Source organism: Rhinopithecus bieti, unplaced genomic scaffold (genome assembly GCF_001698545.2).
Source record: "Rhinopithecus bieti isolate Rb0 unplaced genomic scaffold, ASM169854v2 scaffold_10589, whole genome shotgun sequence".
NCBI classification, from domain to species: Eukaryota; Metazoa; Chordata; class Mammalia; order Primates; family Cercopithecidae; genus Rhinopithecus; species Rhinopithecus bieti.
In genome coordinates this window covers 719,016-741,285 of record NW_016807065.1, presented here as the reverse complement: position 1 = coordinate 741,285, position 22,270 = coordinate 719,016, and the positions used below count along the sequence as shown (strand labels likewise).

At 44.0% G+C, this 22,270-nt stretch overlaps 1 protein-coding gene across 3 annotated transcripts in view; it reads right to left on the bottom strand.

Annotated features, from left to right (window-relative positions):
* Window positions 1-16,455: 16,455 nt before the first annotated feature.
* ZNF121 (zinc finger protein 121) overlaps window positions 16,456-22,270 on the bottom strand; it is a 22,300-nt gene continuing 16,485 nt past the window's right edge. For 2 of the 3 annotated variants that reach the window (XM_017879869.1, XM_017879870.1), the window contains 3 exons: window positions 20,176-20,256; window positions 18,918-18,994; window positions 16,456-17,931 (listed from right to left, as the gene is read on the bottom strand). In XM_017879869.1, coding sequence (XP_017735358.1) covers window positions 16,762-17,931; window positions 18,918-18,920 — 1,173 coding nt within the window. In that variant the 5' untranslated portion in view covers window positions 18,921-18,994; window positions 20,176-20,256 and the 3' untranslated portion in view covers window positions 16,456-16,761. The remainder of the gene's footprint in view (window positions 17,932-18,917; window positions 18,995-20,175; window positions 20,257-22,270) is intronic. The other variant, XM_017879871.1, reaches the window with a different exon arrangement.

The window sequence follows — 22,270 nt, the reverse complement described above, 5'->3', positions numbered from 1 at the left end:
TTTTTTTTTTTTGTTTTTTGAGACAAAGTCTCACTTTGTCACCAAGGCTGGAGTTCAGTGGAGCCATCTCAGCTCACTGCAACCTCTGCCTCTCAGGTTCAAGCGATTCTCCTCCTCAGCCTCCCAAGTAGCTGGGATTACAGGCACGTCCCACCACACCCTGCTAATTTTTGTATTTTTAGTAGAGACAGGGTTTTGCCATGCTGGCCAGGTTGGTCTTGAACTCCTTGTCAGGCTTCTGGGCCCAAGCTAAGCCATCATAACCCCTGTGACCTGCATGTATACATCCAGATGGCCAGGAGCAACTGAAGAACCATAAAAGAAGTGAAACAGTCAGTTCCTGCCTTAACTGACGATGTTCCACCATTGTGATTTGTTCCTGCCCCACCCCAACTGATCTCTTGACCTTGTGACTTTCTTCTCCTGGGCAATAAGTCTCAGGAGTTCCCCACCCAGCACCTTGTGACCCCCGCCTCTGCCTGCAAAAAATAACCACCTTTAACTAACTTTCCATTACCTACCTAAATCCTGTAAAACTGCCCCACCCCATCTCCCTTTGCTGACTCCTTTCTCAGACTCAGCCCACTTACACCAAAGTGAATAAACAGCCTTGTTGCTCACACAAAGCCTGTGGTGATCTCTACACACAGATGCGTGTAACATTTGGTTCCAAAACCCAGGACGGGGGACTCCCTCAGGAGACCGGCCCCCATCCTCACCCTCACTCTGTGAGGAGCTCCACCTACAGCCTCGGATCCTCGGATCCTTAGACCAGCCCAAGGAACATCTCACCAATTTCAAATTGGGTAAGCAGTCTTTCCACTCTCTTCTCCAGCCTCTCTCACTACCCTTCAATCTCCCTGTCCTTCCAATTCCAGCTATTTTTCCTCTCTAGTAGAGACAAAGGAGACACATTTTATCTGTGGACCCAAAACTGTGGCACCAATCACAGACTCAGGAAGACAGTCTTTCCTTGGTGGCTGATCACTGTGGGGATGCCTGCCTGATTATTCACCTACATTCCCTTGGTGTCTGATCACCCCCAGGACTCCTGCCTTGGTCATTCACCCACATTCCCTTGGTGGCAAGTCAATTGCAGGGATGCCTGCTTTGGGTGCTCACCCCCACCCCACTGCCTTCTCTGTGTCTCTACCTTTGTCTTTAAACTTATCTCCTTCACTATGGGCAACTTCCACCCTCCATTCCCCATTCTTCTCCCTTAGCCTGTGTTCTCAAGAACTTAAAACCTATTCAACTCACACCTGACCTAAAACCTAAACAATTTTTCTTCTTCTGCAACACTGCTTGGCCCCAATGCAAACTTGACAATGGTTCTAAATGGCCAGAAAACAGCACTTTTGATTTCTCCATCCTACAAGATCTAGATAATATTTGTCATAAAATGGGCAAATGGTCTGAGGTGCCTAACATCCAGACATTGTTTACACATCGGTCCCTCCCTAGTCTCTGCTCCCAGTGCGACTCATCGCAAATCTTTCTTCTTTCTTTCCTCTCTGAGTCCTTTGAATCCTCCTTTTCTGCAGACCCATCTGACCTCTCCCCTCCTCCCCAGGCTGCTCCTCACCAAGCTGAGCCAGGTCCCAATTCTTCCTCAGCCTCTGCTCCCCGCCCTATCATCTTTCTATCGCCTCCCCTCCTCACACCTGGTCCGGCTTACGGTTTCGTTCTGTGACTAGCCTTCCCCCATCTGCACAACAATTTCCTTTTGGAGAGGTGGCTGGAGCTGAAGGCATAGTCAAGGTTAATGTTCCTTTTTCTTCATCCGACCTCTCCCAAATCAGTTAGCATTTAGGCTCTTTTCATCAAATATAAAACCTAGTCCAGTTCATGGCCTGTTTGGCAACAACTTTTAGACACTTTACCACCCTAGACCCAGAGGGGCCACAAGGCCTTCTTATTCTCAATATGCATTTTATTACCCAATCTGCTCCCAAGATTAGAAAAAGCTCCAAAAATTAGATTCTGACCCTCAAACCTCACAACAGCACTTAATTAACCTCGCCTTCAAAGTGTATAATAATAGAGAAGAGGCATATATATATATATATATATATGTATATATACACCTACATACACACACACACACACATATATATCTTTTAATTGAATGTATTTGGGCATGTAGTGTGGAGTAGTGGATCCAATTTTATTTCATCCAAAAAGAGGGCCAATTTTTGTAGCACCACTTATTGAGAGAAACTGCCTGATATAGTTTGGCTCTGGGTCCCCACCCAAATGTAATCCCCAGCATTGGAAGTGGAGCCTGGTAGGAGGTGATTGGATCATGGGGGTGGTTTCTAATGGTTTATCATCATCCCCCTAGCACAGTCTTGTGATAGGATTCTCAGGATAACTGGTTGTTTAAAAGTGTGTAACATCTCCCCCTGTGCTCTCTCTCTCCTGCTCCACCATGTGAAGTCCTGCCTGCTTCCCCTTCACCTTCTGCCATGATTGAAAGTTTCCTGAGGTCTCCCAAGCCATGTTTCCTGTACAGCCTGTGGAATTAAACCTCTTTTCTTTATAAATTTCTTTATAAATTAGAGCAGTGTGAGACCAGGCTAATGCATTACCTTTAACCTGTTGATATGAACTTCTACCTCATTAATTTTTTTTTTTTTAACTGGGCCGGGCACAGTGGCTCACACCTGTAATCCCAGCACTTTGGGAGGCTGAGGCGGGCAGATCACAAGGTCAGGAGTTCAAGACCAGCATGACCAACATGGTGAAACCCCGTCTCTACTAAAAATACAAAAATTAGCTGGGCGTGGTTGCACGCACCTGTAATCCCAGCTACTCGGGTGGCTGAGGCAGGAAAATTGCTTGAACCCGGGAGGCGGAGGTTGCAGTGAGCCAATACTGCACCACTGTACTCCAGCCTGGGTGACACTCCATCTCAAAAAAATTTTTTTTAATCATTATGGATACATAATAGTTGTACTCTTAAAGTTTTTAAAATTTTTTTTTTTTTTTCTTTTTTTTTTTTTTTTTTTTTTTGAGACGGCGAGTCTCGCTCTGTCGCGCCGGCTGGACTGCCAGTGGCGGATCTCAGCTCACTGCCGAAGCTCCGCTCCCGGGTTTACGCCATTCTCCTGCCTCAGGCCTCCGAGTGCTGGTGTTATTGCGCGCGCCAGCACCTCGCCCGGCTAGCGCTTTCTGTATTTTGTTCGGATAGAGACGGTCGGGTTTCACCGGGGTGTTCTTTAAGGCCAGGGGATAGTCTCGAACTTCCTGACTCGTGATCCGCCCGGGTCTCTGCCTCCCAAAGTGCTGGGGATTACCAGGGCTTGAGCGCACCCGCGGAAAAGCACCAAAGAAAAACCGGTCCAAAGTTTTAAAAATTTGTACTCCTAAATTTTATGACAATAAACTATTTGAATTGATTATGGACACACACATACTTGGTAGTCCAGAACTTTTTTTTTTGTTTTTTTAAGACAGAGTCTCGCTTGTCGCCCAGGCTGGAGTTGCCAGTTGGCCCGATCTCAGGCATCACTGCAAGGCTCCGCCTCCCGAGGTTTACGCCATTCTTCCTGCCTCAGCCTCCCGAGTAGCTGGGACTACAGGCGCCCAGCCCACTCGCATCGGCTTAGTTTTTTGTTATTTTTTTTATGTAGAGACGGGTTTCACCATGATATTAGCCAGGAATGGTCTCAATCATCGCTACCTCTGTGATCCGCCCGTCTCGCAGCCCTCCCCAAAGTTGCTGGGCATTACAGGCACTTGAGCCATCGCACCCGGCCATTCACCTTTCTACTTTATTTATTTTATTTTATTTTATTTATATTTTAATTTATTTTTTTTTTTTTTTTGAGACGGGGAGCCTCACTCTGTCGGCCATAGCGCTGCGAGTGCAGTGGCCTCAGATCTCAGCTCACTACAAGCTCGCCTCCTGGGTTCATGCCATTCTCCGTGCCTCAGCCCTCCGAGTAGCTGGGACTACAGGCGCCCGCCACCTCGCCCAGCCTAGTTTTTGTATTTTTTTTTTTTTTTTTTTTTTTTTAGTGAGATGGGGTTCACCGTGTACGCCAGGCATGGCTTCGATCTCCGACCTCGTGATCCACCCGTCTCGGCCATCCCAAAGTGCTGGGAGTTACAGCGCTTGAGCCATCGCCACCCGGCCATTCACCTTTTTTTTTAAAACAATAATTCCTATATATACCTGTATCAGTTTCTAAATCCTTCTGTGCCATTCATAGATTTACTCATGCCAATGTTATTATATTCCTTTGATTCTAATGGTTTTATCTCAAATTTTAATATTTAGTTGTAAAAATGTAAGGGTAGCCAATGTTTGTTGACTATTACTGTTGTGGGATCTTTGAGGTGTCAATTATCTTCCCCTGGAAAACTCCTGTTGCCTGTGGTACTTTTGCCCAAGCTAAAGAAGAACAGGAGCTTTATTTAGTGTTAGAGCAGCTCAAAGGAGCTGGGCACAGTGGGTCACGCCTGTAATCCCTGCACTTTGGGAGGCCGAGGTGTATGGATCACCTGAGGATGGTAGTTCAAGATCAGCCTGACCAACATGGAGAAACCCCATCTCTACTAAAAATACAAAATTGGCCAGGTGTGGTGGCACATGCCTCTCATCCCAGCTACTTGGGAGGCTGAGACAGGAGAATCGCTTGAACCCAGGAGGCAGAGGTTGTAGTGAGCTGAGACTGTGCCATTGCACTCCAGGATGGGCAACAAGAGCGAAACTCTGTCTCAAGAAAGAAAAAAAAAAAAAAAAAGAACAGCTCAGAGGAGACCCACAGTGAGTAGCTCCCCTCTGTGGGCAGGCAGGTTGTTCGTCGAGTGTTCAGTTCTCAGCAGAGAGGAGGCACTGGAGAGGGTAGCTCTTCTCAGGCAAGTTGTTCGGTGGTCTCTGCGGGTCTCTGAGGGTCTCAGCAGAGACACTAGCCTCCTCTCTTCTGCTAGTGGCACTGTCTGCTCAGCTCTAGCTGAGCCAGGGGGACTTTGTGAGCCTCAGAGGGCAGGAAGTGCATGCCAATTTGCCCACGGGTAAATGGGCAGGCCTGGAAAAGGCACCAGTTACCACTCCAGTTCGTGGGACTGGCGGCCCGGCCACCAGCCTTCAGGTCTTCCCTGGCCAGAAGGAGAAACCTTACCAGGGACCTACCCCTTTCCCCCGGGACTCTCTCATGTCTGTCCCGCTGTTCATGATGAGCCGGCTTGGCCTGACTTTGCTCCAAGATAGGAGGAAGCGTGGACAGCAGGGAGAAGCCAGGCAGCTGGGGCAGGCATTAAACATTAGCAAGGCACAGTGACGCACATCTATAGTTCCAGTTACTCAGGAAGCTGAGGTAGGAGGATTGCCTGAGCCCAGCAGGCTGAAGCTGCAGTGAGCACACTGAGGTAGGAGGCAGAATTTTACTCCAGAGGTGGGGCTCAGACCTGGACAAAATTGAGGACTAGCTAAAACAGGGATGGGGCAGAAGCAGCTTTCCATAAGAAACACCCACCAGTGAGCCATGTCAGTTTACCATTATCACGGCAACACCCAGGAGTTACCACCCCTTTCCATGGCAACGACCCGATGACCAAAGTTACCACCCTTTTCCTAGAAATTTCTGCATAAACTGACCCTTAATCTACATGTAATTAAAAGTAGGTATAAATATGACTGCAAACTGCCCTGAGCTGCTACTCTAAGCTGCTACTCTCAACACACTGCCTATGAGGTTCCCCATAAGAGCAGTCACAAAGCTGTAACACCACCAGAGCTGTAACACTGCTTCTTTGATAAAGCCTCTTTCTTCTATCATCAGCTCACCCTGAATTATTTCCCGGCCAAAGCCAAAAACCCTCATGGCCTAAGTCCCAATTTGAAGCTTGCCTGTCCTACAGCAGCATGACTGCACTCCAGCCTGGGTGACGGAGCGAGACCCTGGCTCAAAAAAGTATACTTTATCAAACAGATGTATATTAGAGGTAAGTTAAGATAGAACAGTTTCTTAATTCCAAAAAAACAAAACATTTGAGCAAAGAACAATCTTTTGAATAAAAGTCATAAAAACAGACCAGACATGGTGGCTCATGCCTGTAATCCCAGCACTTTGGGAGGCCAAGGCAGATGGATCACCTGAGGTCAGGAGTTCAAGACCAGCCTGACCAACATGATGAAACCCCATCTCTACAAAAAATACAAAAATTAGTTAGGCACGATGGTGGGTGTCTGTAATCCCAGCTACTTGGGAGGCTGAGGTAGGAGAATTGCTTGAACCTGGAAGGCAGCGGTTGCAGTGAGCTGAGATCATGGCATTGCACTCCAGCCTCGGCAATAGCACATGACTCCATCTCAAAAAAATAAGAAAGAAAAAAGAAGGCCAGGCTTGGTGGCTCACACCTGTAATCCCAGCACTTTGGGAGGCCAAGGCAGGAGGATCAACTGAGGTTGGGAGTTCAAGACCAAACTGGCCAACATGGTGAAACCCCACCTCTACCAATAATACAAAACGTAGCCAAGCGTCATAGTGCACACCTGTAATCCTAGCTACTCGGGAGGCTGAGGCAGGAGAATCACTTGAACCCAGGAAGCAAAGATTGCAGTGAGCCAAGATCTTGCCATTGCACTCCAGCCTGGGTGACAGAGCGAGACTCTGTCTCAAAAATAAATAAATAAAATAAAATAAAAAGAATTTGCATTTGGGGAAGTTTGTCAAAGATGTTAAAAGGCTCAAAACATTTGATTAAAATAACAGGTCACTTGTTAGTAATCTATGTAAATACAGTAATAATCAAAAGTCATTAACAGCAATAGAGAATTACTGGGAAAAAATGAATTCTTTTAAAGCCCAGTTTTTTGTTGTTTCTTTTTATTTATTTTGGGGTAGATGGGGGACAGCATCTCACTCAGTTGCCCAGGCCGGAGTGCAGCAGCACAAAAGCTCACTGCAGCCTTGATCTCCCAGGCCTAAGTGATCTTCCCACCTCAGCCTCCTGAGTAGTTGAGACTACAGGCACACGTTACCACACCCAGCTAATTGTGTGTGTGTGTGTGTTTGGTAGAGATGGGCTTTCATCATGTTGCCCAGGCTGGTATCGAACTCCTGAACTCAAGCGATCCTCCCACTTGGCCTCCAATCCCCTTGGCCTCTCAAACTGCGGGGATTCAGGCATGAAACACCATGCCCAACCAGATTTGTGTGTGTGTGTGTGTGTGTGTGTGTTTTAAGTGATAAAAAAACTTAATAAAGGCAACACAGGAGATTATCTCGATAATTTCTTGTAAAACCTTTCTTAGACCAGCTACCAAAAGGCAAAGAAAACCTTCTACAGTGTGATTATTTCTCCTTATGTGAAGCTCATTTCGATAATCTGGAAGTTGGCCAGGCACGGTGGCTCACGCCTGTAATCCCAGCACTTGGGTGGCCGAGGTGGGTGGATCACTTGAGGTCAGGAGTTTGAGACAAGCCTGGCCAACATCGTGAAACCCCTTCTCTACTAAAAATACAAACATTAGCCGCAGTTGGTGGCATGCGCCTGTAAACCCAGCTACTCAGGAGGATGAGGCAGGAGAATCACTTGAACCCAGGAGCCAGAGGTTGCAGTGAGCTGAGATTGTGCCACTGAACTCCAGCCTGGGTGAGAGAGTGAGAATCCATCTCAAAAAATAAAATAAAAATAAAAATAACCTGGAAGTTGAACCAGATGAAAAGCATGCTTGAATTTAGTTAGCAGTATGTCCCAGGTTATGCGTGTAACAATTTAGATACATCAAGAAAAGCCAAGAATACAGAATCAAGTTATACAGAAGAAATACATTGCTTTTCTAGGCCCTGATGATAAATATTTCAGTGTCCGGCCATAATAACTGATTTAGAACCAAAGAAAAAACTTACAGGAGCAGACAAAAAAGTTGGAGACAGTCACCATCCCAGGCCTTCTCAATGTGAAAAAAAAGAAGGCAATGATGTATGACTTGCAAATGTCATACATTGAGATGCAAGAAAAGTTGATCCTCTGAGATATCAATGAGAAATCTGAAAACCAAAACTCTACCTCAACAAATTGGCTGGTTCTGTTTATGGTGGCTCATTCCTGTAATCTCAGCACTTCGGAAGGCTGAGGCAGGAGAATAACTTAAGGCCAGGAGTTTGAGACCAGCCTGGGCAACATAGCAAGATGCCATCTGTATTAGTCTGTTCTCGCATTGCTATAAAGAAATAATTAACAGTGGGTCATTTATAAAGAAAAAAGGTTTAATCGGGACACAGTTCTGCAGGCTGGACAGGAAGCAGGTTGCTGGCATGAGCTTGGCTTCTGGGGAGGCCTCAGGAAACTTACAATCGTAGCAGAAGGCTGAGGAGCAGGCACGTCACATGGCCAAAGCAGGAGCAGGAGAGAGGGGGAGGTGCTACACACCTTTAAATGACCAAATCGAGTGACAAGAACTCACTATCTATCAGTACTGAGGCAGGTAGTGCTAAATGACCCATGAGAAATCTGTCCCCCATGATCAAGTCACCTCCCACCAGCCCCTACCTCTAACATTGGGAATTACAGTTGAACATGAGATTTGGGTAGGGACACATATCCAAACCATATCATCATCTCTACAAATTTTTTTAACTGGGTGAAATTCCACCTCGATAAACAAAATTATGGTTTTAAATGACAAGGATAGTATTTAAAACCTGAAAACTACAGAAATTAAATCAATCTCGGAAAAAATGTGGCAGAAATAGAAATTAGAGCTTAGAAGATGGCTGCTAACAGATTTTAGAACAAACGAAACGTCTTGCAAATTTATTAAGCACAGATAAACGTGTCCAAAAAAAGTTTGTTTTCAACATAGAGGACCAGACTCTGGTCCTGTATCAGTGCACCCAACACCAGTTTTTTTGTTTTTTTTTTTTTGAGACGGAGTCTCGCTCTGTCGCCCAAGCTGGAGTGCAGTGGCCGGATCTCAGCTCACTGCAAGCTCCGCCTCCCGCATTCACGCCATTCTCCTGCCTCAGCCTCCCGAGTAGCTGGGACTACAGGTGCCCGCCACCTCGCCCGGCTAGTTTTTTGTACTTTTAGTAGAGACGGGGTTTCACCGTGTTAGCCAGGATGGTCTTGATCTCCTGACCTCGTGATCCGCCCGCCTCGGCCTCCCAAAGTGCTGGGATTACAGAACACCACTGTTTTTTAGGGAAATAAAAAAAAAAAAACCAAACCTATGTACAATTTCTTTTCAATCCTAGCCAACACAATCATACATTAAACTGTCCGTAAGGCCTATCTTTCATAAATCCTATTCAAATTGTTTAGACACTTAACCATTTTCTTAAACTTTCAGTCTTAGTCTTACAGTTTTCTCTTTTTATATTGGTACAACCAATCATTTTACGTTAGGACAAAATTTACCACATAAGATTCTTGTACAAAATTGCTTTTCCTAAATTTGTATTTTGAGTAATAGACAAAATATATCTAGTCTTTTTAGACATTTTAAGAAGCCAGCTGGGTGCGGTGGCTCATGCCTGTAATCCCAGCACACTGGGAGGCAGACAGGTGGATCACTTGAGGTCAGCAACTCAAGACCGGCCTGGCCAACATACTGAAACCCCATCTCTACTAATAATACAAAGATTAGCCTGTCGTGGTTGCGGGCACCTGTAATCCCAGCTACTTGGGAGACTGAGGCAGAATTGCTTAAACCTGGGAGGTGGAGGTTGCAGTGAGCCGAGACTATGCCATTGCACTCCAGCTGGGTGACGAGTGAAACTCCGTCTCAAAAAAAAAGTTGTTTTTTTTTTGTAGAGAAAGAAATTTTAAGAAGCCAAGAATGAACTTATATTTATTCAGTAATTTGTTTGCTTTATATCTTATTTGGATATGAGTATTATTTAACTTTAAGATTTTAAATTACATGAAGTTTATTTATAAACAATCCATTTCCAGTTACCTACTTTAATTTTTAATTATACCTAGATTACTTATTAAAATTAAGATTTGACACAGCTAGTCATTGTTTTAAATTATTTTTTACTAACCAATTTTTTTTGGGGGGGCGGGGGGACAGAGTCTCGCTCTGTCGCCCAGGCTGGAGTGCAGTGGCCAGATCTCAGCTCACTGCAAGCTCCGCCTCCCGGGTTTTACGCCATTCTCCTGCCTCAGCCTCCTCAGTAGCTGGAACTACAGGCACCTGCCACCATGCCCAGCTAATTTTTGTATTTTTAGTAGAGACGGGATTTCGCCATACTGGCCAGGCTTGTCTTGAACTCCTGACCTTGTGATCTGCCTGCCTCAGCCTCCCAAAGTGCTGGGATAACAGGCATGAGCCACAGCACCCAGCCGTCTTTTTACGGTATACAGGATAATAATTTACGGTAGACAGGATTTCACCATGTTGGCCAGGTTGGTCTCTAACTCCCAGTCTCAGGTGATCCACCCACCTTGGCCTCCCAAAGTACTGGGATTACAGGCATAAGCCACCGTGCCTGGCCTGTTTTATATATCTAATTTAAAAAACATCAACAAGGATAACAATGTGACACAAAATGGAAAATGAACAGGAATTACTGAAATGAACTTTCTATCAAATGGATAAAAATTCAACAATAAACGGGGAAAAAACACAAAATTGACCCAAGTAACTTTTATTACAATTTTATTATGATAAAACACATAAAATTTACCCTTTCACATACTTTGTGTGTACCGAACATTATTAACTATATGCATATTTTTATACAACAAATCTCAAAAAGCTTTTCCATCTTGCATGGCTGACACTCAGTACCCATCGAACAACTCATTTTCTCCTCCACCAGGTTGTGGCAAATACCGCAGTACTTTGTTGCTTCTGAGTTTGACATTAGATACCCCATGTAAGTGGAATTGGGTGGTATTTGTCCTTTTGCAACTGGTTTCACTTAGCATAATGTCCTCAAGTCATATCCATGTTGTAGCATATGGCAGAATTTTGTTAAGGCTAAATGATATTGCATTGTATGTATTTTGTTTACCAATTCATCTGTCAATGGACATTTACTTTGCTTCCACCTTTTGGCTCTTCTGAATAATGCTGCAATGAACACAGGTAGGCATTCACACATTGAGATGCTTTCTTCAGTTCCTTTGGACATGTACCTAGAAGTGGATTGCTGCTGACCAAGTAAGTTTTAAAACTAGTGCTTTTATATTATGCCCTGAGCTAAAGATAAGAGCTGTGAATAAAAACTGAATTCTGGTTAGCAGATTTTTAAAAACAGTGGTGTGAGTCATCAATTCTGAGAGTAGCTTATATTTTAATCTAGGATTGAGCAAGTGCTATTTTTTGCAAGTGATGAAAGATAGCTACAGAGAAGGGAATTTGGAAGGCAAGAAATAACCCAGTAGTGTTGCGGTGGAATTAAAAGTGTTGGCATGTGGTCACATTTTTAATATAGAAATACAGTTATCAATGTGGATACGTATAGATAATTATGTATGTTTCCCACATCCTCCAGACAGGACCTAAAAGCCAGGGCACTATTACCTAGGAACACCACCCCACACAGAGACTGCAGCTTCTAAATAGTATTCTCCATTAAAAGAAACTAGATTTTTCTGATTCTAGGGTGGAGACAAACGTACCATGAACAGACTGCTCCCCAGAAAATAATTATATACCCACAAAATTAGGAGAATACATTTTTAGATTCAGAAGATAGCTTGATGGGGATCCTACTTATTGAATCTGGAAAAATATCTGCATCAAATTTACAGTAGCTAACTATACCTCATAGAGTAAGAATTTATGATACATGCTCCTACAAGTAAATGGGTAAATAAATGAATAAGGATAACTCTTCCTTACAAAATTCCAGTTAAGAAATGTAGGAGGCCGGGCGCGGTGGCTCAAGCCTGTAATCCCAGCACTTTGGGAGGCCGAGACGGGCGGATCACGAGGTCAGGAGATCGAGACCATCCTGGCTAACACGGTGAAACCCCGTCTCTACTAAAAAATATAAAAATCTAGCCGGGCAAGGTGGCGGGCGCCTCTAGTCCCAGCTACTGCGGAGGCTGAGGCAGGAGAATGGCGTAAACCCGGGAGGCGGAGCTTGCAGTGAGCTGAGATCCGGCCACTGCACTCCAGCCCAGGCGACAGAGCGAGACTCCGTCTCAAAAAAAAAAAAAAAAAAAAGAAATGTAGAACAAACTATGGAATTAGAAAATCACTTTTTGGGCTGGGTGCAGTGGCTCACACCTGTAATCCTGGCACTTTGGGAGGCTGAGGCAGGAGGACTGCTTGAGCCCAAGAGTTTGAGACCAGTCTGGGCAACGTAGTGAGACCTTGGCTCTACAAGTAAAAAAATTAACTGGGTGTGTTAGCATGTGCCTGTGGTCCCAGGTACTCAGGAGATGGAGATGGGAGGATCACTTGAGCCCAGGAGGTCAAGGCTGTAGGGAGCCATGATCGTGCCCCTGCACTCCACACCCTAAGCAACAGAGCAAGACCCCGTTGCAAACCAACAAAAAGAAGAAAAAAAGAAAAAAAAAGAAAACCACCATTTGGAAACCACTACAGCAATAACTAGACATACCGCATGCTACTTCGCTTCATCACTTTACAGATATTTTTCACAAGTAGAAGTCCTGTGGCAATGTCATGTTGAATAAATCTGTAATACCATTTTTTCCAACAGCATGTGCTCACTTTTGTCTCTCACATCCTGGTAATTCTGACAATATTTCAAACATTTTCCTTATTATTATACTTATCGTGGTGCTCTGTGATTTTTTTTTGTTGTTGTTTATTTTTTATTGAGACGGAGTCTCACTCTGTCGCCTGGGCTGGAGTGTGGTGGTGCAATCTCAGCTCACTCTAACCTTCATCTCCCGGATTCAAGCGATTCTCCTGCCTCAGCCTCCCAAATAGCCAGGACTACGGGTGCCTGCCACCACGCCTGGCTAATTTTTTGTATTTTTAGTAGAGACGGGGTTTCACCATGTTGGCCAGGCTGATCTCAAACTCCTTACCTCATGACTTACCTGCCTCAGCCTCCCAAAGTGCTGGGATTACAAGTGTGAGCCACCATGCCCAGCTGCTCTGTGATCTTTGATGTTCCTATTGTAGTTGTTTTGTGGTAGCACAAACCACAACCTTGGAAGACAGCAAACTTAATAAATGCTATGCTCTCACTCCTCCAACTGGCCACTCCCCCCCCTTCCCAGGCCTCCTAATTCCCTGAGGCACAACAAATATTGAAATTAGGCCAATTAATTACCCAACAATGGCCTTTAACTGTTCAAGTGAAAAAAGGAGTTGCACATTTCTCACTTTAGATCAAAAGCTGGAAATGATTAACCTTAGTGAAAAAGTCATGTCAAAAGCCAAGATAAAGGCCAGGTGCAGGGGCTCACACCTGTAATCCCACCGTGTTGGGAGGCAGATAGGGGAGCATCACTTGAGGTTTTAAGTTCAAGATCAGCCTGGTCAACAGTAAAGTCCTGCCTCTTCAAAAAAAATAAAAACAAAAAATTAGCTGGCCATGGTGGTGCACACCTGCGGTCTTAGCTACTCAGAAGACAGGAAGATCACTTGAACCCATGAGTCTGAGGCTGCAATGGGCTATAACTGTACTACACTCCAGCCTGGACAAAAGCGAGACTATGTCTCTAAAACAAAACAAAACAAAACAAAACAAAACAAAAAAACACTGGAATAGGCCAAAATCTAGGCCTCCTGTGTGCCAGTTAGCCAAGTTGTGAATGCAAAGTTTCTTTTTTTTTTTTTTTTTTGAGACGGCAGTCTCGCTCTTGATCGGGGCCCAGGCTGGAGTGCCAGTGACCGGAGTCTCGGCCTCCATGCAAGCTCCGCCCTCCCGGGTTTACACCATTCTCCTGGCCTCTCTGCCGCCTCCCGTGTAGCCTGGGACAACAGGCCCGCCTGCCACCTCGGCCCGGCTAGTTTTCTTCGTATTTTAGTAGAGGCGGGGTTTCACCGCATTAGCCAGGATGGTCTGGATCTCCTGACCTCGTGATCCGCCCGCCCGTCTCGGCCTCCCAAAGTGCTGGGATTACAGGCTTGAGCCACCGCGCCCGGCCGCAAAGTTCTTGAAGGAAACTAAAAGTGCTACTCCAGTGAAAACACAGATAATAAGAAAGGAAAACAGCCTCACCACTAACATGGAATAAGTTTTAGTGGTCTGGATAGATCAGACCAGCCACAACATTCCCTTAAACCAAAACCTAATCCAGAGCAAGGCCCTAACTCTAATTCTATGAAGGCTGAGAGGTGAATTAACTGCAGAAGAAATGCTGGAAACTGGCAAAGATCAGTTTGTGAGGTTTAACAAGTTATTTCCGTAACAAAAGTACAAAGTGAAGTAGCAATTGCTGATGTGGAAGCTGCAGCAAGCATTTCCAGAATATCTAGATAACTGGCAGAGGTAGCTCTACTAGAATTTTAACAGAGACAAAACAGCCTTACTTCAGGAGATGCTGTCTAGGACTTTCATAGCTCTAGGTAAGCCATATCTGACTTCAAAGGACGGGCTGACTCTTTACTTTGTAGAGACAGGGTCATGCTCCGTTGTGCTGGTTGGTCTTGAACTCTTGACCTCAAGTGATCCTCCAACCTGAGCCTCCCAAAGCACTGGAATTCCAGGTATAAGCCACTTTTCCCAGACTGGGCTGGCTTTCTTGTTAAGAGGCCAATGCAGCTGATGACTTTAAAAGAATGCTAATATTCAATTACCATTCTAAAAATCCAAGAGCCAGTTAAGAATTATGCTACATCTAATCTCCTTGTGGTATCTATTTACATCTATTTACAGCATGGTTTACTGAATATTTTAAGCCCACTGTAAAACATACTGTTCAGAGATTCCTTTCAAAATATTACCACTGATAATGCACCTAGTAACCAAGAGCTCTTATGGAGGTATAGACAAGATTAACGTTTTCATGTCTGCTAACTGCAGCCCATGGATTAAGGAGTAATTCTGACTTTCAAGTCTTATTTAAGAAATACACTTCATAAGGCTAGAGCTGCCACTAATAATGCTTCTTCTGACGGGATCTGGATAAATTAAATTGTAGACCTTGCAAAAAGGGTTCACCATTCTAGATGCCATTAACAACATTTATGACTCATGGAAGGAGGCCAAAATATCAACATTAAGGCAGGTGTGGTGGTGTGTGCCTGGAGCCTTGGTTACTCAGGAGGCACAGGCAGGAGGATTGCTTGAGGCCAGGAGTTCAAGGCTACCGTGTGCTCTCATCGTGCTGGTGAACACCCACTTGTACTCCAGCAAAAACAACACAGCAAGACCTTGTCTCTAAAAAAAAGAAAAAAAACCCAACATTAACCAGAGTTTGGAAGAAGTTGATTCCAACCTTCAGAGGTGACTCTGAAGGGTTCAAGTCTTCAGTGGAAAAAGTAACTGTGGATGTGATGGAAAAAAAGAGAACTAGAATTAGAAATGGAGCCTCAAGATTTGACAGAATTGTTTCAATCTCGTGAAAAAACTTGAACAGATGAGAGGTTGCTTTGTATAGATGAGCAAAGAAAGTGGTTTCCTGAAATGAAATCTACTCCTGGTGAAGATGCTGTGAACACTGTTGAAATGACAACAGACTTAGAATATTACATCAACTTAGTTGATCAAGCAGTGGCGAAGTTTGAGAGATTGAGTCCAATTCTAAAAGAAGTTTCACTATGCATAAAATGTTATCAAACAGCATCGCAGGCTACAGAGAAGTTTTTCATGTAATGAAGAGTCAATCAATGCAGCAATCTTCACTGCTGTCTTATTTTAAGAAACTGCCACAGCCACCCTGACCAACAGCCATCAACACTGAGGCAAGACCTACTACAAGCAAAAAGATTACAACTCGCCAAAATCTCACATGATCATTAGCACTTTTTGGCAATAAAGTATTTTAAAGTAAGGTACTTTACTTAGACGTAACACAACTGCACACAAGAGACTACCATATGATGTAAACCTAACTTATATGCACTGGGAAACCAAAACATTTGTATGATTCATTATTGTGATACTCGCTTTATAGTGGTAGTCTGGAACCAAACTCGCAGTATCTACAGGGCATGCCTGTATCTTATATCAATAGGGTTTCTCTCCATTGCAACATCTTACATACTTAAAAAGGCCTAAGGAAATAATGAGGGCTTTCTGTGTTTCCTATATTGTATGGCCCCAGGGTGAGTTCTCAAATGTTGGATTGTGACCACAATCCAATCGCTTGAGAAGAATGTGTATTAACAACAACTGAAAAAAAAAAAAAAAAAGGCCGGGTGCAGTGGTTCATGCCTGTAACCCCAGCACTTTGGGAGGTCAAGGCGGGTGGATCACCTGAAGTCAGGAGTTCAAGACCAGCCATGGCCAACCCCGTCTCTACTAATAAAGTACAAAAATTAGCTGGGCGTGGTGGAGGGCGCCTGTTATCCAAGCTACTCAAAGACTGAGGCAGGAGAATCGCCTGAACCCAGGAGGCAGAGGTTGCAGTGAACCGCGATCATGCCATTGCATTCCAGCCTGGATGATCACAAGAGCAAAACTCTGTCTCAAAAAAAAAAAAAAAAAAAAAAGAGGACCAATGGCGCCCTAACATTCCTAAAATTTATGGGGGACACAGAGAGTACAAGTTCTTTCATGTCTTCAAAGTGAATGGGGATAACTGAAGGCCTCCCCACATTCTTCGTACCAATAAGATTTCTCTTCAGTGTGAATTCAAATGTGGTAATTATGGTATGAGAAATTCCTAAAAGATTTCCAAATTCCTTACATTCAGAGTTTTTCTTCAGTGTGTTTTTAAATGTTTAGTAAGTAAATAAAATCTATTGTAGGCTTTCCCACATTCGTTACATATATAGGGTTTCTCTCCAGTGTGAATTCTAACATGTTTCTGTAGGTGTGAAGAAGCACGGAAGGTTTTCCCACATTCCTTACATATATACGGTTTCTCTCCAGTGTGAGTTCTTATGTGTTCGATGAGTTGTGAAGATGTAGCAAAGGCTTTCCCACAGTCCTTACATTCATAGGGCTTCTCTCCAGTATGGATTTTTACATGATTATGTAAGCTTGAGGAAACAGTGAATGCTTTCCCACACTCCTTACATTTATAAGGTTTTATTCCAGTGTGAATTCTAAAGTGATTCTTAAGGCATGAAGAGCTTCTGAAGGATTTTCCACATACCTTACATTCAAAGGGCTTCTCCTCTGTGTGAGTTTTAAAATGTTCAGTTAGTAGATAAAACCTATTGTAGGCTTTCCCACATTCGTTACATTCATAGGGCTTCTCTCCAGTGTGTATTCGTACATGTTTAGTAAGGCCTGAGCGCCCAGCGAAGGCTCTTCCACATTCCTTACATTGATAAGGTTTCTCTCCAGTATGAATTCTTACATGTTCAACTAGGTGTGAAGAAACAGTGAAGCATTTCCCACATTCCTTACATTCATAGGGTTTCTCCCCAGTATGGGTTCGCATGTGACTATTAAGATATGAAGAATATCTAAAGAATTTTCCACATTCCTTACATTCGTAGGGTTTTTCTACAGTATGCATTTTAACAGACACAGCATGGCTTGTGGAGTAAGTAAAAGCTCTCCCACATTGCTTCTGTTCATAGAGTGTTTCTCCATTGTGAGTTATCCTATTTGCCTGAAGATGTGACTGATCAACAAAGGCTTCCTCACAGTCACTGTATTCAAAGGATTTGTCTCCTATCCACGTCCTCTGGTGAACATTTGGTGGCAGGCTGAAGGCTTTTCTGCACTGATTCAACACAGAAAGTGTCTCTCCAGTAGGGGCACTGTTGTGTAACATGGGAAAGTTTTCTCCATACTCATCACAGTCATAAGTGTCCCCTGTATTTTCAGTTCCCATGTGTGCATTAAGGCATGAGTGTTCACTGAAGAGTTCTCCATTTTCCATAAAGTCACAGAGTTCCTCTCCATTGTGGATTTCTGCCTGTTAATAAAGGGATGAATGACGATTAAAGGATTTTTCAGACTTATCAATAGATCTTACCCATCTGAAATCAGACACATTATTATTATAATTTTTGCCATTTTCATTACATGAATACAGTTGCTGCCCCATGGATTTTTTACAAGTTGAATGAAGAAAACCTGCAAGAACCCTGTGCCATTTGCTCTAAGAACCTTGAAATATTTCCTATATATTTTCATGAAATTGTTTTTATTATCTATCTAGCTACATATGTGATAATCTGTACTTGTGAGAATGCTGAAGCACCAAGTTTTAAGATAGAATTAGGGTATCCCCAAATTCATTATATTTAGAGTATCCCTCTACAGCAGAGGTCCCCAACCTTTTTGGTACCAGGGACCAATTTCATAGATGACAATTTTTCCACAAACAGGGGTGGAATGAGGGTGGGACAGGGACGGTTTCAGCATGATTCAAGAACATTACATTTACTGTGACTTTATTTCTATTATTATTACATTGTAACATATAGTGAAATAATTATACAACTCACCATAAAGTAGGATCAGCAGGAGACCTGAACTTGTTTTCCTGCAACTAGACAGTCCCATCTAGGTGACGGGAGACAGTGACAGATCATCAGGCTCATAAGGAGCACACAATCTAACCCTCACATGGGTGCTTCACAGTAAGGTTTGTGCTTCTATGAGAATCGAATGCTGCTACTGATCTGACAGGCGGAGTAATAAGACAGGCAGTAATACGAGTGATGGGGAATGGCTATACGTACAGATGAAGTTTTGTTCACCTGCCGCTCACCTCCTGCTGTGCAGCCCAGTTCCTAACTCTAATAGAAACAGTGCCAGTGGGGACCCTTGCTCTAGAGACATTCCTCCTGCTTGAGTAAATGTTACCTCTCTCAAATATCTCTCATTTTTGCTGATTCTTTATAACTGAATTCCCAATCTTTTTTGAGTGTGGTAAATAAGAAATCTTAATCTTACCATTTGTGTGCCGTTTGATGTTTTAAGCCAAAAAAAATGTTGTTGAAGTGCTGACACTTTGGTTTTAACTTGCCATTCTGAAGTAAAACAGAAAAAAAGAAAAAAAATAGGGTCTGAGAACAAAACGGTAGGTTAAATAAGTCAGAATTATAAAGCTCATTTGTGTTTTTCATATTCAGCACACTCAAAAAAATTAAACAAACATAGATTTGAACAGTTTATCCATGACTAATATTTGGCAATCATAAGGACTTGGGGTCTAAACCTAGTAATTTCTTTTTTTTTTTTTGAGACAGAGTCTCACTCTGTCACCCTGACTGGAGTGTTGGAGTGCAGTGGCGCGATCTCGGCTCACTGCAACCTCCGCCTCCTGGGCTCGAGCGATTCTCCTGCATCAGCCTCCCAAGCAGCTGGGATTACAGGCATGCGCTACCACATTTGGCTAATTTTGTAATTTTAGTAGAGATGGGGTTTCTACATGTTGGCCAGGCTGGTCTTGAACTCCTGACCTCAAAAGATCCACCCGCCTCAGCCTCCCAAAGTGCTGGGATTACACGCATGAGCCACCACGCCCGGCAATTTAGTAACTTTTTAAACAATTTATTCTATAGAAATTAAATGAGATAATGAACAGAAATAGTATTATTAGGGAAGGAAAGTAGAAATGATCTGGATAAAAAGCACACGTTAACATAAGCAGGCCGGGTGCAGTGGCTCAAGGGGCCTGTAATCCCGGCACTTGGCGAGGCCGAGAGGGGGCGCGATCATGAGGTCGCAGGAGTCGAGACCATCGCTGGCTAACAGCGGGTGAAAACCATCTCTACTAAAAAACTACAAAAAAACTAGCCGGGCAAGGTGGGCGGGCCGCCTGTAGTCCCAGCTACCGGGAGGCCTGAGGCAGGAGAATGGTGTGGAACCGGGAGCGGAGTTGCAGTGAGCTTTGAGATCTGGGGCCACTGCACTCCAGCCTGGGTGACAGAGCGGAGACTCCGTCTCAAAAAAAAAAAAAAAAAAAAAAAAAAAAAAAAAAATCATAAGCCAAAAAGATATAAGAGCAGATCAAGAGCAGATCATTTGCAAAACCACATGGAAGTCTGGGTTAGATGAAAAGGAGAAATATGGAAAGTTGAAGATACCCTAAAACTTCCAAGTCCAATGGTCCCATGTTCTGTGACAAAGTACATCTTTTAAATATATCTTCATTATGCTTCCCAACATACTGAACTTATCATTGACTAGGAATGTTCTTCACACTCACCTTGGAGAACTCCAGTTGGCAATGTGCTCAACTTTTCCTCCTCCTCGTCCAGTCAAGAGACAGACTGAGTTTGAACAGGTCCTGTACAGAGGGAAAGATACATCAATGGAAGAGGCTTATGAAGGAAACGACAAACATAACCAAGAAAAAATAACTATATTTCTAAAGAGAGTAGTGAAACTACTTTAAAAGAGCTCAAATTTCATATATCTCATCTTTTTGTGCCCTGAGGAGACTGGTTATCTCTGACCAAATACCCACTATTCAAACTTAAATACACATTTAAAACCATTAAAGACTGGGCGCAGTGGTTCATGCCTGTAATCCCAGAATTTTGGGAGACTGAGGTGGGAGAATCACCTGAGCCCAGGGAGGTTGAGGCTGCAGTGAGTCATGATTGTGCCACTGTACTCCCAGCCTAGGCGATAAAGTAGACTCTGTCTCGAAAAAAATTAAATAAAAACCATTAAAACGTGTATCCAAATAGGTAATGCAAGTGCAAAGAGAGATCATTATTTTGTTTTTTGGTTTTCTTCTGAGACAGAGTCTCACTCTGTCACCCAGGCTGGAGTACAATGGCACGGTCTCAGCTCACTGCAACCTCGACCTCGCAGGTTCAAGTGATTCTCCTGCCTCAGCCTCCCGAGCAGCTGGGATTACAGGCACCCACCATCAGGTCTGGCTAATTTTTTTTTGTATTTTTATACAGACAGGATTTCACCACATTGGCCAGGCTGGTCTTGAACTCCTGACCTCAGGTGATCCGCCCACCTCAGCCTCCCAAAGTGCTGGGATTACAGGCGTGAGCCACCGCGCCTTGCTGAGATCATTTTTTTTTTTTTTAAACAATATTGTCAATAGTTTGAATATTGTGTCTTTTGTAGCTTTTTTAATATCATGGGTAATATTACATCTCTCTTTTTTTTCTTTTTGAGACAGATTTTTGCTCTGTCACCCAGGCTGGAGTGTAGTGGCACAATCTTACTCACTGCAACCTCTGCCGCTGCCCACCCTGGTTTAAGCAATACAAAAATTAGCCAGGCGTGGTGGCAGGTGCCTGTAGTCCCAACCACTCAGGAGGCTGAGGCAGGAGAATGGCTTTTACTCAGGAAGCGGAGTCTGCAGTGGGCCGAGATCGTGCCACTGCATTCCAGGCCGGGCAACAGATCAAGATTCCGTCCAAAAAAAAAAAAAAAAATCAGAGAGGTTCTTTAGGACACCCCTGAAATAAAGCTATTTCTTATGTTCTCAGGGCTGAAATTGTTATAATTAATGAGGCTCATATGCCAGAGCCTCCCTGGCATAATGTGAAGAAGAGAATCCTAGAGAGACAGGAGTGTTGCACTGGATTTACTATGTGTCATCTGTATAGCCCACTCCCCCACCCTTTGTTGACAGAGCAGAAGACACTCTCTGTGTCACAAAGGTTATTGAGAGTAGTGGGAGGAGTATCGTAATTCTTGAAAAGTCCTGTTGGTATTCTCCTTCATAGGACAGGTATGACTGCAAAGAATACCATCAGTGAGATGAGTTCCCTGTTGTGTTTTGTTTTGTTTGTTGAGTTTTGCTTTTGTTGCCTAGGTTGGAATGCAATGACGCAGTTTAGGCTCACTGCAACCTCTGCCTCCTGGGTTCAAGTGATTCTCCTGCCTAAGCCTCCCAAGTAGCTGGGATTACAGGCACCTGCCACAACACTAGGCTAATTTTATTATTATTATTTTTTTTGTATTTTTAGTAGAGACAGGGTTTAACCATGTTGGCCAGGATGGTCTCGAACTCCTGGCCTCTGGTGATCTGCCCGCCTAGGTCTCCTGAAGTGCTGGGATTTCAGGCGTGAGCCACCGTGCCCGGCCGAGTTCCCTGCTTTCAATCAAGATGAAGGGGGGACCCGGCCGGGCGCGGTGGCTCAAGCCTGTAATCCCAGCACTTTGGGAGGCCGAGACGGGCGGATCACAAGGTCCGGCGATCGAGACCATCCTGGCTAACTTGGTGAAACCCCGTCTCTACTAAAAAAAATACAAAAAAGTAGCCGGGCGAGGTGGTGGGCGCCTGTAGTCCCAGCTACTCGGGAGGCTGAGGCAGGAGAATGGCATAA